At 42.6% G+C, this 16,721-nt stretch overlaps 2 protein-coding genes across 3 annotated transcripts; one reads left to right on the top strand and one right to left on the bottom strand.

The window, feature by feature from the left end:
- The first annotated feature begins 3,154 nt into the window (after nucleotides 1–3,154).
- On the top strand, nucleotides 3,155–4,585 carry LOC133908026 (protein CDI-like). Its single transcript, XM_062350162.1, has one exon. The coding sequence runs from the start codon at nucleotides 3,484–3,486 to the stop codon at nucleotides 4,291–4,293; it is 810 nt and encodes a 269-aa protein (XP_062206146.1). The 5' UTR covers nucleotides 3,155–3,483; the 3' UTR covers nucleotides 4,294–4,585.
- A 5,058-nt stretch (nucleotides 4,586–9,643) lies between these two features.
- LOC133907093 (electron transfer flavoprotein-ubiquinone oxidoreductase, mitochondrial) lies at nucleotides 9,644–15,597 on the bottom strand. Of its 2 annotated transcripts, none has more exons than XM_062349115.1 (18): nucleotides 15,159–15,597; nucleotides 14,986–15,062; nucleotides 14,490–14,596; nucleotides 14,307–14,388; nucleotides 14,127–14,235; nucleotides 13,859–13,905; nucleotides 13,695–13,769; nucleotides 13,218–13,334; nucleotides 12,747–12,815; nucleotides 12,397–12,489; nucleotides 11,955–12,057; nucleotides 11,553–11,677; nucleotides 11,337–11,386; nucleotides 11,181–11,247; nucleotides 11,001–11,080; nucleotides 10,524–10,652; nucleotides 10,334–10,400; nucleotides 9,644–10,005 (listed from the first exon to the last, which is right to left on the bottom strand). In XM_062349115.1, the coding sequence occupies exons 1-18, from the start codon at nucleotides 15,448–15,450 to the stop codon at nucleotides 9,922–9,924; spliced, it is 1,773 nt and encodes a 590-aa protein (XP_062205099.1). In that variant the 5' UTR covers nucleotides 15,451–15,597; the 3' UTR covers nucleotides 9,644–9,921. The 2 variants fall into 2 exon arrangements, with proteins under 2 accessions (XP_062205099.1, XP_062205100.1); XM_062349116.1 differs by having other exon boundaries at nucleotides 15,163–15,295.
- Nucleotides 15,598–16,721: the final 1,124 nt, after the last annotated feature.

The following is a 16,721-nucleotide window of genomic DNA, read 5'->3' on the forward strand; positions in this document are numbered from 1 at the left end:
CGTCGGTTGGAGTCCGGCTCGGACGCGGGCCGCCGGGTAAGGAGTGGCGTCCGGGTCGGTTCCGCGGCCTCTAGCTGAGGACTATATATATTTATTTATTTTAATTTTTCAAATTTAGCAATTTTAAGGTCTCAACACGAGTTTATTTTCACATCACTGTTCCTATTACTATTACTCTCATCTCGTCTCCACTCATCTAATAAAAATTACTAAAATTTAAATAATTTATTCACTTTCGTCATCCAACCTCATCCTCTAATCTTCCCGCCTTATTACCTGCTACGGATATAGGAACTATTTTACTAATAAAAATAAAAAATAAGAGATACATTAGTGGATAATCTACTCTCCTTTTTTAATTACATCTGAAATCAAACTATGATATCGCTCTTAACGTATTTATTTGTTGATACTTTCATAACATATCCGCATCTCTCTACCTTGAGTTTGTGTTTACTATTATGGTATCTAATATTTGTATTTTTATTGTAACAAGCGTGAACTTAGCTAGTGGCAATTATAAGCGTCTGTCCCCACCATAAAATTGCTAAATTTGAAATTTCAAATAAAAAAATCTCTAGGGGGTGCGGATGTGTTTGGGCTTTCTTAAGGTGAATGGCATTTAAAGGTGGTGTCTTTTTTAATATTGAGAAAACTACATATTTATTTTAACAATATTACATATCTAGACTATCATCGTCCGTTGATTAAGTGACAACAAGATGTCATCCACCCAATAAGCAACACCTTTAAAAAAATAAAAATATTAAAAAACATCGTGTCCTACCACTCTCAAAATTTAAAACACTATCGAAATAGTCATAAAAAAATCTTAAAAAAATGTATGATGTAGAGTATACTATGAGCTAGTTCTTAAGAAAATATAGACAAAAATATTATTTATATACTGAGTCAAACAGTATACAATGAAATTTATTTTTTCTCACTTTAAAAGTATTTATTTGAGTTGAATTTTTTATATAGATTATAGTATTCTCTACAATATACATGTCTATTTTTAACTATTTTGATAGTGTTTTAAATTTTTAAGTAATGATGTAATATTTTTTATTTTTTAATATATCGTTCGTTGAAAAAGTGACATCTTTTATTTTTTTTAAAGGTGTCCTTTATTGAAGGAGCGCGCATTGGAAGGCCGACCGGACGAAGCGGAATGGGTCGTTGTGGGCTTGCAAAACGGACGAGTTCGCCTATCGTAGATTATATATATATATATATATATATATATATATATATATATATATATATAATTTCTTTAATATTATCAAGTATACATGCCCGTTTAAAAAATTGTAGGTTTAACCTATCGTCAACCGTTCAATTGGTGGGAATAAGGTCTTGCTCGTTTGAACGGATGAGATTTTATGGGTCCCGACGGTTAATGAATTAAATAACTGGAGAGAGAGAGAGAGAAAAATCTCGCTCATTCAACGACTGATATTTTGTTCTCGCCCGTTGAACATGCGATATCTACATGTCCCTTGTTCAGCGGGTGAGAAATTGATCTCGTCCGTTGAATGAGTGATATGTCCATATAATTTTTAATTTTTTATTTTTATTTTTTATTTTTTTATACGGTAGTTTGAAAATAGTGCATATTCATTCCGTAAGAAATGTTAGTTATGTAAATAGTTGTCGATAATGGTTATTGTTTTGAAAATTTTGGTTCGATGTAAATTTTTTAACATTTGTTTGGTTCTTTGATGTAAAATTGTATGAGTATATTTTTAGTGAAGTTATGTTAGAAAGATATAAAATCTATTTTTCAAATAATTATAGTTGTGAAACGCGTGGATGAAAACTTCACTATACCAATATCCGGTAACTTTGGTCAATCTGTGTCCTTCGCTTTGGTATAGATTCCTTTTTCCTACAATTAGTTGATTCCTAGACGACAATTTGATCCCACAGCTTATGCCTGGAATGCGTTACACCAGGTCTTGCAAGCAAGCTTCCTTGGACGATCAGGGGTGCGTTTGTTTATCCGATGCAGTTTTGTACCATCGTGTCCTATAGTCTAATTAAATAGTATCATATTTATTAAAAAACATCAAATTTGTTTGAATATTCTAAGCTAAGTTTATGTATGATTGATCAAATTTGAGATCATATTAGCGGATATAAGAATTGAGATTCTGATTGATTGATTATATTAGATGATTCTGTGATACTGATAAGTAGGTCTGTATGTATGGGCACACCTTTTAGACCAGGCTCTAGAGTGAAGCTCAAATCGAGTTTTACTCTCGTATCAAGCTGAATATGTATATTTGTATCCGTTGAATCGGACTGAAATAGTAGATACAGATAACTAAACACGTTTATCTTTAAGATTATACGTATTTACCATATCAGATTAAGATAAATTTGAGCAATCAGACATAGAAACCCTCACATTAGCAATTAGAATGGTTGGAGCAACAGCGACAACACGAGTAGAGCTGGCTAACTGAGCTGACATGAGTCAACGACGATTTTAGCTCGATCTAGACACATCATAAGACGACAAACCAGACCATATCTAGACTAACTCGCCCAGTCACCACACAACCCTATTGCCTCGCCCTGCTACCACCCCACCACCCCACCGTACCTAGACCAATCTGACCTGACATGATACCTTACATACTGTATCATGGACCGAGCCTTTAACATGTGAACCGACATGAGTCAATAATGATTTTAGCCTGATCTAGACACATCACAACACGACAAACCAGAACATGTATGAACCGACTCGCCCAGTCACCACCTAGCCCTGTTGCCTCGCCCTGCTACCACCCCATCATACCTAGACCAACATGATCTGACGTGATACTTACATGCCGTATCATGGACCGAGCCTACAGCACGTGAGCCGACACCACAAATCTACGATTATATAGCCGGAACTAACGGACCATACCCTAACCAGATCATGTGTAGACGTGTTGTACCGGACCAGCCGGTCAGGCCCGCTTGGTCAGGTCTGGGCACACACGGCTTCACCGCCACCGAGGCACATGGCCCGTGCAGCCGAGCAGCCGCAGGCGCGCGCACCACTTCCGCCGGGTGCGGCGCCCATCCCATCCAGCCCCCCGCGAATCCCACGGCCGCCCCCGCCCCGCCCCGCCCGCCGCTCCACCACCGACATGCTCTCCGCGGCTTGCCAGCGCGAGACCGCCCCAGCTGCCTCCCACACCGCGATCCCGCCCCCGCTCGTCGCTGACTCGTGGGCCCAGAATCGGACGTGATCCCTCCTAGCTCCGCACGTCATTGACCCATGCGGTGAAGGCGAACAGAAAAGCCTTATTTTTAGCCCACCCGAAGGGGAAATACCGAAATCTCTCCGCTGTTCGCCATCTTTAGCTCCTCTCACCTCGCCTTCCCGATCTCCCGTCCCCGACCATTAAAGCCCGCGCACATTGCATCGATCCACCACCCCCACCCCCTCGCCAGATCCACCCGACCCTCCAATCAACCATGACGGTGTCGCCGTCGCCGCTGCTGCCGCCGGCTGGCGAGCCGTTCCGCGTGTTCGTGGGGTACGACCCGCGCGAGCACGAGGCGTACGAGGTGTGCCGCCGCAGCCTGCTGCGGCACGCCTCCGTGCCGCTCGACGTGCGCCCCATCCGCCAGCCGGACCTCCGCGCCGCGGGGCTCTACTGGCGAGCGCGTGGGCCCACCGAGAGCACCGAGTTCTCCTTCACCCGCTTCCTCACCCCCTACCTCGCCGGCTACCGCGGCTGGGCGCTCTTCGTCGACTGCGACTTCCTCTACCTCGCCGACCTCGCCGACCTCCTCGCCGCCGCCGTCCCGACCGGCGCCGACGCGGACCGCCTCGCCGTCGTCTGCGTCAAGCACGAGTACAAGCCCGCCGAGGCCACCAAGATGGACGGCGCCATCCAGACCGTGTACCCGCGCAAGAACTGGTCCTCCATGGTGCTCTACAACTGCGGACACCCCAAGAACGTCGCCGCGCTGACCCCCGACGCCGTCAGCACCCAGACCGGCGCCTTCCTCCACCGCTTCGCCTGGCTCGACGACGACGAGATCGGGGAGGTGCCCTTTGTCTGGAACTTCCTCGTCGGCCACAACCGGGTCGACCCCGACGACCCGGCCACGCGGCCCAAGGCCATACACTACACCTGCGGCGGGCCGTGGTTCGAGAGGTACAGGGACTGCGAGTTCGCCGACCTCTGGATCAAGGAGGCCGAGGAGCTCAAGGCCGAGAAGGAGAAGCTCAGGCTCAAGGGCGACGCCGAGGAGGAAGACAACAAGGAAGGGAATTGATTGATCGGTGAAATATACTGCATTGGATTGGTTCTTTTTGTGCTGCTGAAATTTCATTCCTTTTCTCCTCAATCTATTCATTTCACGCACCAATGTAGTAGTTTCCTTCACCTGTTATCACTGATATGTTGGGAGATTAGGAGGGTGGTAGGCTATGATTGGATAACTCGAGTAGTATATTGGTGGTAGTAAGCAATCGGTCTATGAATGCTCATTGTTAAGGAATATTAGTCGAATTTTTTCGGCATTGCGCCTATGATAATAGGATCAGTTGATCCTGAAGCTCCGTTTCTGATCATGCTGAGTTACTGCCTTCCTCTGCTACAGTGATATGGTACGGGGAATTTGGTTGCATTTTGTTGCGCCACGAAGGGAATGTGATTCTTTTCTTTCGCTGCTTGCTGCACTTTAGACTTTGTGCCCCATTGCTGAAATTTGGTTCCTTTTGGTTGTTTCCAGTACATGTGACAATTCACTACTGTTTTAGTGTGCGCGACTGATAACGGCGAACAGAGTAGATGAATAATCTTCTAAACAAATTTCTTACAAAATTAATAGTTGTATTTTATTCTTTTAACTCAACGCATCTTAAAAATACGGTGATTAGAGAGTGAATAGGCGGAAGCAAGAGATATTTAAATATATTGTAAGACTTTTAAAGCTAACACTCATCTTCGATAGAGGAAAACTCTATGTTCTTAGTGTGCGCGACTGATAACGGCGAACAGAGTAGATGAATAATCGTCTAAATAAATTTCTTACAAAATTAATAGTTTTTTCTATTCTTTAACCCAACGCATCTTAAAAATACGGCGACTAGAGAGTGAATAGGCGGAAGCAAGAGATATTTGAATATATTGTAAGACTTTCAAAATTAACACTCATCTTCGATAGAGGAAAACTCTATGTTCTATTTAAGGTCGTATTAAGTTTCATAGCGTAAAAAAATAATTAATTAGAAAAAAAACTTCTAAACACAAGAGAACAAGTAAAAAAAAGAATTATTTAAGTTGATTGATATAGAGGATTGAGATTATTTAAGATCAATTTATATGAGAAGATTAACCCTTCGGTGACAAGAAAAATACTCTTACACGATTCAAAAGGTGCAACTCTCAAGGAAAACGAAAATCAACCAGCAAACAAAAAAAAATTACACCAAAATACAGGAGCTAAAAATAGAAGACTAGAGGGAGATGAACTCAAATATAAGTAAAAACACTCTCTTTATTAAGCTCAGATAAATACCCTCTTTTGACAGATTTAAAGTATTTTTTTTTATAAAAAGCTCTTACTTATTACAAAGGCTAAGCTATTATTTTCTCTCCTCTAAAACATAGCTCTCAAGGTTTAAATAGCTGACTTAACCCTCTCACACGATCATATTCTTTTATTTATAGGCCTAGAGAGGTAGTTTAACCTTTAACCTTCCTGGTTTCTAAAATACATCTATCTTTCAATAGCCTCATACCTACTATCGGAGTATTTTGGTCTATTTTTTATTCTGTTCATCGAACGGTCGTGACTTCTTCATAATTTAGCTTCGCCTTGACGCAAGTTTCGCGATGATGCTACGTGCACCCCATCCTTCCACGATTTTGAGGCCAACCACTGAAACCATCTTGCACGCTTCTCAAAGCATGACTTATTGCCGCTTACTCTGATCCCAAGCAAGTATCCTGATGTCAGCGCGTATACTTTGTCTTGCAATCTTGACCGTCGGCAAGTCTCTCCAGCTCTCAATCCCTCTGTACCGTCTTGTCACTTGCACCGGTATCCCTTTCGCTTAACTTTATCAAACATGACATCTTCATCATTTTTACCATGCTTTGCTTGATCTCCATGTGCACGGTTAGGACCACCTCTGACTCCGTCCGACATCCTCGATCGTCCAGCACCCAGCATCCCGCTTGGTCTTGATCATCCCACTGTCGATCGTCAAGTTGCATCCATCACCTACACAACCCAAGACAAGCAAACACATATCTCAAATCATCTCCACTTAGTTCCAAATTGAAATCATCGGCTTAAGACACATCCCAGAAAAAATCGTGAACACCAGATGATTCTGCGTCCACGCCTCCTGAGCGCCAGACCACCTAGCGTGTTCAACCCCCCAGACCTATCATTTAAGATTCTCTCTGCAAGAAATAGTCCAACGTACATAATTTCTCATCACCGGACCATTTGCCGAGTTCATCCCACTAGACAACCGTTTTGCAATCCCTATGCAATAAATGGTACAGTGTATTCTCTGGCGTTCACATCTTCTATTGCTGAACCATCCGGCGCATATAAGTCCACCAGAACTAATTTGTAACATCTCTGTAAGAAATGCTCCGACGTTCACTGCCCATCGCCGGACTATCCAGCATGTACTTCAACTTTTCTTCTGAGTTGAATGCTCCGGCGTGTAGTCTTTCCAGGCACTAGATTATTTAGCATGTATAAAACTCCCAGCGCTGAATCATCCAACATGTTAACTTCATTTTCTCTATAATTTTGATTAGTTATGATTATAATTGTAATAAATATATATGTTCGTGCAATCTAAAAGTTATCAAATCAAATCAACACACTTACCAATCACTCATCAAATATAAATTAGGATACATTTTAATTTGATTTTTCGTAGTGGTATTATAGTGATGAGCATTGTGCATTTTGATCGGGAGATGGATTTTCCACTGGTGACCTTCCTGTGTGCACTACTACATTAGTCCATTTGGTACCTGGGAATGCTCCTGAACGAGTGAATAGATATATAGTCGGGACTCGGGGGAGATCTTCGAATTCTCTGCTTCAATTAAACAAACCACAACGGCAGCTGTGCGCGTGTTCTTCAGTCGTGAGCCAGCGCTGAAACTGTGTAAGGACCTGACAGGTATCCGGAAACTGTATACCAGCGGTGACCTGGTGTCTGTACTCCCATCTCACTCACATGTAAACCATGAAATTGCCTCTCGAAACAACTCATCGTGCGGCACTTGTGAAGCTGCGCTTGCTGTATTTTGGACGCCATTAGCAGAGGATGTATGGACCCGGAGCTGCCTCATAAAATGCGCACCAGAATTTCTAGTCCTTTTCATAGAATCCATTGTCGGCGTCTGAGTGCTCTCTCTCCCCGTTGGTCATTCAGATCACTGAACTTCCCAATGTCACTCACAGATGCTTCCTTCTGTCACATGACAAAGCCATGCCTTGTTCTGAGGATCCTCTTCGGCGGAAGCAAGCAAAGAATTAAGCTGCTGAATTTTTTAGTCGAAGTTCAGGTTACAAGAGAAAGCATCTGATTCTTTGTGAAGCCGGCAACAGCTCGTTTGGCATCGGCACTCAGCAGCTGTAGGAACATACTCCCTCCATTTTTTAATACTTGTCAATCAAACACGCATACCAATATATATTAAAGAGTACAAATTTTAAATATAAAATAAAAAATACTTTTAAAAACTAGTTAAAATATTTAAAATTTACCGTAAATAAGCGGATAAGAGATATTTTGTAAGGTAAAATTGAAAATTACGTGTAACAAATAAAATAGTCAAAAGTGACAAATAGTTTGTGGCTTTTACGGTCGTGCCCACTGTAACGTATGCGTGCTTTGGTCCGTGTGCATCCGGTGCACGCTTTGCTGCGGATATCGTTTTCTGTCCCACCGTCACATGCTGCCATCGCCCACAGATGCTAAGCAGAGCTGTCCGGCCTAGATCTCGCTCTCGGGATCTCTGCACGTCCACGAGATGCACGACGACGCCCATCGAAACGCCTGGAAGAAAGGCGGCCGTCACAAAAGTGCAGGTCGATCCCATGTCCGTTACTGTATACACTATACGTAGTTACAGTACAGCATAGAAGCCCATCCATATGATAATAGTATCTACATCTATACCTTTATAACATAGATATAAAATGAATGAGTTCTGACAGATCCGAGCGATCTTGTAAATGCCTAGAAGGACCGGCGCACCGAACACCATGACGGCCGGGCCGCCGCCGCTCTCCACCTCCCTGTGCTTCCGCAGGAAGGACGCCACGACGGCACCTCCTTGAACACAGCGTTCGGTTCGGGGTCCGACGAGCACCCAAGGTCGTCTACCCGGAGTAGGGATGTCAACGGGGAAATTCCCCGCGGGGAATGGGTAACCATCCCCGCCCCGATTGGGGGAATTTTTTCCCGTCCCCGTCCCCGTCCCCGCTCGCGGGGGAGAAAATTCTCCCATCCCCGTCCCCGCGCGGGGAAATATACCCGACGGGTTCTCCGTTCCCGCTACGCTAGCACGATGAAAGGCCTGCTGGCTGACGGGCTTTGGTGGGTTGAGCTTTAGTTGGGCCGTTTCTTGCATATATGGGCCATGGAGAGTTTAAATATTTCGGAGAATTATCCCCGCGGGGAAACGGGGACGGGGGACAGGGAACCGTCCCCGCCCCCGCCATACCCGACGGGGGAGAATTTTCCCCCATTAAACCTCCCGCGGGGGGAAAATTGATCCCATCCCCATCCCCTAATAGAGAAATTCCCCGTCGGGGAACGGGGATCGGGGCCCCGTTGACATCCCTAACCCGGAGGCAGCCGTGACGGCCGCTCCGCACAGGTCCGAGATGGCCTCCTCGATCAGAGGTTTCAGCCTGCTCTGCATGCCACTCTGAGGCTCACACACGTACAGTGCAAATCAGAAAACGCGTTGTGTGCTCCAGCTTAATTGCAAGAAAGATCGATATGCTAGCTGAGCGCAGATAGCCAGGTGATGTGGAATGTGTTTTTCAGCTACAAGATGTTCCTGTGCTACTGCTGTTGGACCATTTGCATGTATGACTCGTGAGTGCTCACTGCCGTCGGCACCTGCAGGTGAAGGAAAGTACATGCTTGGGGTGTGTCGGCAGGCCGTAGGCCACGGATGCTGAGCCGTCCGGCGCGGCCGTAGAGTAAAAATCCCAGTCTCAGGCTCTCAGCTGCATGAATTCTCGCACTTGCATGCAGGCCGAGAGCTCGGTGCCGGCATGCTACGGCGAGCGACAGCTTGTGGGCCTGCGGCCATGACTGCTGCTTGCTAAACGTCACAAGCGTCGTCGGGTCATCGTGACCGCGCCACAGAAATGTGGGGGCAAACACCTGCACTTCTGTTTCTGTACAGAGACTTCCATCTCCCCTGGGCGTTTCGATGGGCGTCGTGCATCTCGTGGGCATTCCTGTGACACGTCGAAGCCCCGCAGTAAGAATTTTTTCAGCGCAGGGGCAGGGCGTTGGGCTTCGCTAATGGACAGGACAGTGACCACATCTCTCTTACAAACAACGTTTATTGACAAATTCGTTCATCTCAGTTTGCCTAACATGCATAAAATACGTGATACGTCTGACAAATTGCTGCCATCCATATCCATATGAAGTGTGTATGAACCCTTCTTTAATTCTTTTCCTGTAATGAGAGAAGATATAAACTGGGTACACCACATCATGACCAGTACCTAGCCCTATGAAGATCCTGTCTACTGCTAGTGAAGATGCTTATTACTAGATACATGATGCAACTTCTACCTCGAGTCGACAGGTTTTGGCTCAGGATTTGGTTCAGTGTGTGACCCATGCCGGATGAATTGTTACTGTTTTCAAGACACCACGGTTTTCTGTATCTACATTACTGTATAACCAGGGCCGCCTCCACCTTCAGGAACAGTCCACTCGATATTCTGCTTCGGATCTTTGATGTCACAAGCCTGCATATACAGTCAACAAGTCACTCAGGTAGGAAGGACGAGCAGAGGCTACAGGCAGATACAGAAAAGGGGGCAAGTCCTAGGAAGTTCAAGCTGGTTGCCATCAAGATCACAGCAAACACAGTTGAAATTAATAATCAAGAAACAACATACTACCCTGATTCATGAGATATGTTAATGTAGAAATGTGCATATTATACTCATTGATGTCGAAAAGCTAAATACATTATGTCTATAGTAAAGTGAATGGAGATAAATACACTTTCCTTTGTGATTTTTCAATCAAAATGCATGATACATGAGAATCTGACAGGAAAAAAAAAGTTACCTTGCAATGAAGACAATTTTGAGCATTTATGTGGAGCTTTGGGTCACCTTTCTCGTCGGAGACATATCTGCGTGGAAACATGCATGATCTATAGGATCAGCAGACTCTGTTTTGGTAACAAAGTACTTTATCATCGCTGATGCAGCTAGGGACCAATAAGAATTAAACAAGGCACGGCTAATTTACATACTCGTAAACTCGGGCTGGGCAATAACGTGATTCTGGTCCAGCATACAGTGGAAGATTTACTCTTTCGGGTATTGTAGGATCCCTCAAGCGGAGATGAGGAGGCTGATCATGCTCGTGGTTTGTATTGCTCCTGTACCAAAGGAATGATTGATGATGAAAGTACATATTGAAAAGGTATTTTTGTAAGCACATTTATAGTGACTACTTCCAACCTGTAAAAAGTAAAAGTACAATATACACATCCAGAATATACAACAGCTTCTCAAGGTTCAGCTCAAGTTACTGTCTGATAGAAAATAACTTACTAATTATTATTTAGGTAAATCTCAGAGTGATACAGATTTGGGTAATCAACTCTATGCCATGTCCAGATACTGCTAGGTCATTTGCCATACTTCTAACCCCATGAATAGCAAAGAAATAGTTAAAAGGCGAAATATGGAGAAGTTAAAGTTTTCATTCTTGCTGCAGGCATTACCTGTATAAAGAAGTTGGAACATCAAAGCTTATCTGTCCATCTGGTTTAGGATATTGAATAGGTGCGTGCAAATCGGCCATCTGTCCACAAGGAAATCTTCTGTCAGTCTCATTAGTGATAAAATGAATAATGCCATGCATTTGATTTTTTTTAACAAAAACATCAGCACTGCACACTCACATCTGTTGCTTCATGGTCAGGTCTCCCATGCTTCAACGTATAAGGTGACTTTCCTTTGAATATGTAGCTAAAAGTTGAAAAATATCAATGAGTCAGCAAACCGAGTAGAATATCTGAATGACTAAACTTGGGTAATTTATTGAATAGGGGCCTCACCGTTCCAGTGCAGACAAAGCCATGCCTGGAATAAATCCATATTCAAATGCCTGGAAGGAAACGGTAATAAATCTGTGTTCATCATACTACGTTAACAAAAAAAGAAATGCAGACTTTGCTTCTTCTTTTCCCCCTCTCAGCTTTATAGTACTTGATATTTATCCAGATATAAAAGATAAGATGTTTGGCAAAATTGATAATAAAATAATCACATACTGGTCTATAATTCCTAGCTTTATGAAGTTCTTCCCATATCCATGACTTCTTGAGATTCTCCCAGTAAAGTTCCATCGAAGATCCTTCAACAAGAGCCTTGAAAGTTGCTTCCGCCGCAAGCATACCTTTTTTTATAGATGGCTCCCTTTAGTACAAGGCTTATCAACATAATATAATATTAGCATTGCACTAAAAAAAATGCACGCAATTTGGCAATGAAATCGGTAAAGGAAAAAAATGAACACCGAAAGGGGGTGTCAGGCAAATGACGTTGAGTGGAAAGGCAGAGATATAAAATTAACCATGAAACTGAGTTGCAATTAAAGCAACTGAACTGACAATTAAGTAAACCACAAACTCTATTAAATTCCAAACAAGCTAAAAATTTCAGAAGAAGGATACCTGATTTCATAGCCGTATGGGATCCTTTTATTTTGGGAACATTTAAAAATCCTGCAGAGCATCCAATAATTGCACCTCCAGGAAAAACTGGATACGGTATCGACTGAATTTTACATTAACTTCATCAGTGTCTATCAGTACAATTGCCAACAAAAAAACAAACTTAGTACATGTTACTCTTCTGAAAAACATAAGTAAAATGCTGTAACAAGTTTTGAAACTTGCAATGTATACCATAATGAATGAATACCAGAGCTATACAGCTCACAAGGGTCATACTGTGTAGTTAACCAATGACACAGGTAAAACAGTAGCAATGTCCATGTACAATGATTGGAATGGAAGAAACTAACAGAATGCTCAATATGGATTACAGATAAAGCTGATATACATGTGCGTATTTGCTACAAAATTGCCAGGTCTTTTGAAAATACCATCTTACCTGGAAACCACCTTCATTCAAAGTACGAGCACCATACTGAATAACTGTTCCACCTTCCAAAAGTTTTCTGACAGCAGGATGGTGCTTGAATTTCTGAAATATGATTGCACAATAGTTTGAGGGAAAATCAGTCCATTCTATCCGTTAAATCGTATAGAATCCATCTGTCATGTAAACCACCCATCTTTAATCTTAGTGACCAATGAACAAGGAGAGTCTGGTATCCTAGAGTGTAGCATACACTAAATTAGGTAGGGGTACTTCAGGAAGCTCTTGAAATCCTATAACATCCTATCACTCCTGGGGGAGTACTTGTCGTCAAACTACATCTACAAACAAAAACCACATACCTGGAATTCATCGTAGGGACTCAGGAAAGGATTTCGATAATTCAACGCAACAACCAGACCAATTGCTAACTGAAAAATGAGAGCAGATAATATATAAGTACAATTTCTTACTACTTAATCATGAGTAATCCAATCATCTGAGCGAACATTGCAGGAAGTAACTGCTGTGAAAAGAAACCCATACCAGCTATCCACCCTGCAACTAAAGGCCCCTATGATAAGTGATCAATTGGTAGTTCAAGACTTCTTTTGAACACAAACTAAACAAAGGAGTTTTTTTTTTTTTTTTACTAAGGAGCAAACTTCAGTCAGCACAAGCAGTGAAAAATAATGTTCCTGATGCTTTGGTTGTGTAGAATGCAATCTATAACCTCTATAACCTGATATTAGTCTCTTTTTGCCTTTACTCAGATGACTGAAATCATACAGAATATATCGAGTGTCAGTTTGCATGTCAAACAGAAGAGTTACCTGTCTATCATCAAGGTGGTATAGGAATGATCCTCCATAAGTCTTCGAGTCCAAAGGCCATCCAACAGTATGAATAACAGAACCTGGTTCATGCTTTCCTTCTTCAATCTCCCAAACCTAAACAATAGAATCCAATTAGTTCTAAGTGGTGTTACTAACTCATCGACAAGTAGTTACGGGAAAAGGATGAGGAAGTTTCAAAAGATAAAGCTCATAAGACACAATCCAATAACTGAATAAAAGGGACCTAGTGGAATTTCTCAAAAACATGGAGAAGGTAAAAAAATGAATATTTGTGAAAATGGCATGAGCATAGATGACCAAAGCTATGTTAACACAACAGTCCTACACCATGCATGACATATTGCCCATATAATGTACATGAACTGACATAATTCAGGCACTGGATCTTTTGTTCGTGATGAGGTCTAACAACACATTTGGAAAGTAGAAGTGGTATAATGAATATCAAAATACCTCCTTAATTCCAAGAGCGTATGTCTGATGTTGCCGTTGCCCACTCTCTCTGAGCTTGTGATTCCTTATTATTTTCTGAAATATTGTTAGGCTTTAGCATCAAGGTCTAAACATAAAAACATTTCATATAATAAATTTGTGAAATTAACATTCCATATGCTGACCTCTGATAATGAGCCTCGGCAACCCTCGGCAAGCAGTGTTATTCGCCCTGCATTTTCTAATTAGCTGATCATGAGAATAGATACGTGAGTGGAACAACCAGAATGGAAAAGGAAGTTATCAAAATTATAGGGAAAAAAGAGAATGGGTATTATCCGCCTATCCAAATTCTAAACAATGAGGAAAGACAGACTACTGACTAACTCATTAGTATATATCTGTGTGACCAGAAAATTATCCCTGGTGGCCTGATATATAAGGGTTACTTGCCTCTTAGTTCTACACCAGGTTGAAAAGTAACCCTTTTGGTACCATCCTTAGCAATACCAACATCATTGGTTGCGACGCCTGTAACTATTTGATTTTCATCGTAAAGGATCTGTTAGAGAGGAATTCAGACAAATATTAGTCCTTACGCATAAGAGTTTCTAAAATGAAGAATGATGGTACCTCACTAGCAGCAAAACCTGGATATACTTCAACACCCAATTCTTCAGCTTTCGTGGCCATCCATCTCACCAATTGGCTCAAGCTAGACATAACTAAATTTGTTAGCAAAGGCTGATTCTTTAGAATAGGAGGAACATAACTTTTTTTGAAAAGGTGTGGATCTAGATGATGAACACAGCACACCTTATCACGTAATTTCCTTTGTTGTCAAATGGAGATGGAAGTGTCCATGCTTGGTTCTTTGTCAACAGCCAGAACTTGTCAGATGAGACAGGAACTCTGATTGGGGCCTATCAAACACAATAACCACATAAAAAAAAATTCCTTATGTGATTTCCAATCTACACTATTCCAATCTGCATTCCCAATAGGATCATAATTCAAGGAAGACAATAAAGCAACATGGATATATCCAACAAAATGTACTCCATCTGGAAGTTCAAATACTCAGAAGGTTTGTATTTCTAATGACATCACAAGTTACATCCATAGCACAGTCATTTGAGGTTGTTGTACACTCAAATTGAAAACTTGATAAAATAATCGTGATCAGTTGAATGAATCTGAGCCAACAGTAAGGTGAATCAACCACAAGCTCACAGGCAATGCTTGGTCTGTAAATATATGAAAGAAATTCAAAAGGTTAAAACATCACAGTGCATAGGACAGAAATGCTCACATCCTCTTGCCTCCACTTCGGAATCAGCTCATCCAAGGCACGGGGCTCGAACACATTCCCCGACAGCACATGAGCACCTGCAGCGTAAACAAACAATAGCAAAAGCCCAAATCACACCACGAGAAGAGCACATCGCGGCTGCCAAAGTGAGAAGGGGAAGCGAGGCGGCGCACCGACTTCGGAGCCCTTCTCGAGGACGCAGACGGAGAGGTCGGCGTCGGCGGCGCGGCAGAGCTGCTTCAGCCGGATCGCCGCGGCAAGCCCCGCTGGTCCGGCCCCGACGATCACCACGTCGTAGTTCAGCGCCTCCCGGCCCCCACCGCCGCAGAGCCACCTCGCCCCCGCCCCCGCCCCCGCCGCCGCGGCGCCCCAGCCCGGTGCGCGGGGGCAGCGACGGGGACGCGGCGCCCCCGCCGACAGCGCTCGCCCGGCGGCCGCGGCCGCGGCGCGTAGGGCTCGGTGCATTGCCCAGGAAGCTTCCGGCAGTCTGGCTGCTCGCGAGCCCGCGGTGCTGGGTTGCGATTGCGCGAGAGCAAGGAGGAAGCACGAGGAGGAGAAGGCCGGGATGACACGGAACTGCGGGAGTGGCAGTTGTTGGGTTTGCGTTTGGATGAGATCGCTGAGGTGGACGAGGACGAAGACGAACAGCTCTTTTTCATGGGCCGGCCTAAAATTCCGTTTGGGCTCAGATGTTGGGATCAAGTAGGTGCAGAAGAAAATGGGCTTTTTTCAGCCCGGCCCGTTCGCAAGGTGATCGCTAAACTCCAAAAGTAGGCGTCCGTGTGAAAAATTTGCAAAAATAGATACTTTCAGAAATCAAATAATTATAAAGTAGGTGTTCGTTTAAAAAATTGTAAAAATAGTCATCCATAGCTCACTGGAAAGGCGGCAAGATAAGTTTTAAAAAGTAAACATATCACCTTTTCATGAAAGACACGTTAAAAAATAAAAATACAGCATTTCAATGCTCTCAAAATTAAAAATATTATTGAAATAATTAAAAAAAAATCTAAAAAAATATATGGTGTAGAGGGTCCTATAATCTATCTAAAAAAAATCAACTTCAAATATAATTTGTACAATAAAAAAAGATAAATTTCATTATACATAGACTGGTAATAAAAAAGGATAAATTTTATTGTACGTATCATATTTATCTTTTTGTATTTTTTACAAATCATATTTTATTTTTTGTTTGAATTTGTCTAAGACTATGTACAATAAAATTTATCTTTTTATTTTTTATTATACATATTATATTTTTATTTGATTTTTTTAGATGTACATTATAGTATTCTCTACATCACTAAAAAAAATTCATGATAATTTTGATAATATTTTTAATTTTGAGAGTAAAAGAACGTAATATTTTTTTATTTTTAAACCAATCGACTGTTGGAAAGACGCCCTCCTATTTTTTCAATTTTTTAAAAAGACTTCTATTTTTCCAAAAATTAATTTCGAAATATAAAAAAAAAATCCCCACAGACCCACCCACCCCGGCTCGCCAGCGTGCCGTTTACCAGCCATCCCCTGCACGTTTCTGTATGACCAAAAGACCTTTCTACACCTCAAAAAGGTCGCTAATGAGATGAGAAGCACGTTGGCTATTCCCACAATGCGGACTATTTCAACAATCTTACTCTCTAAGACCTTGTTTTCGCCGCGGGGTGCAAGTGTAGTGATGACTTGTCATATTCGCACGAGTCACTGTTATCATATAGGTGCGTGCAGCA

The sequence above is a fragment of the Phragmites australis genome, chromosome 24 (genome assembly GCF_958298935.1).
Source record: "Phragmites australis chromosome 24, lpPhrAust1.1, whole genome shotgun sequence".
NCBI classification, from domain to species: Eukaryota; Viridiplantae; Streptophyta; class Magnoliopsida; order Poales; family Poaceae; genus Phragmites; species Phragmites australis.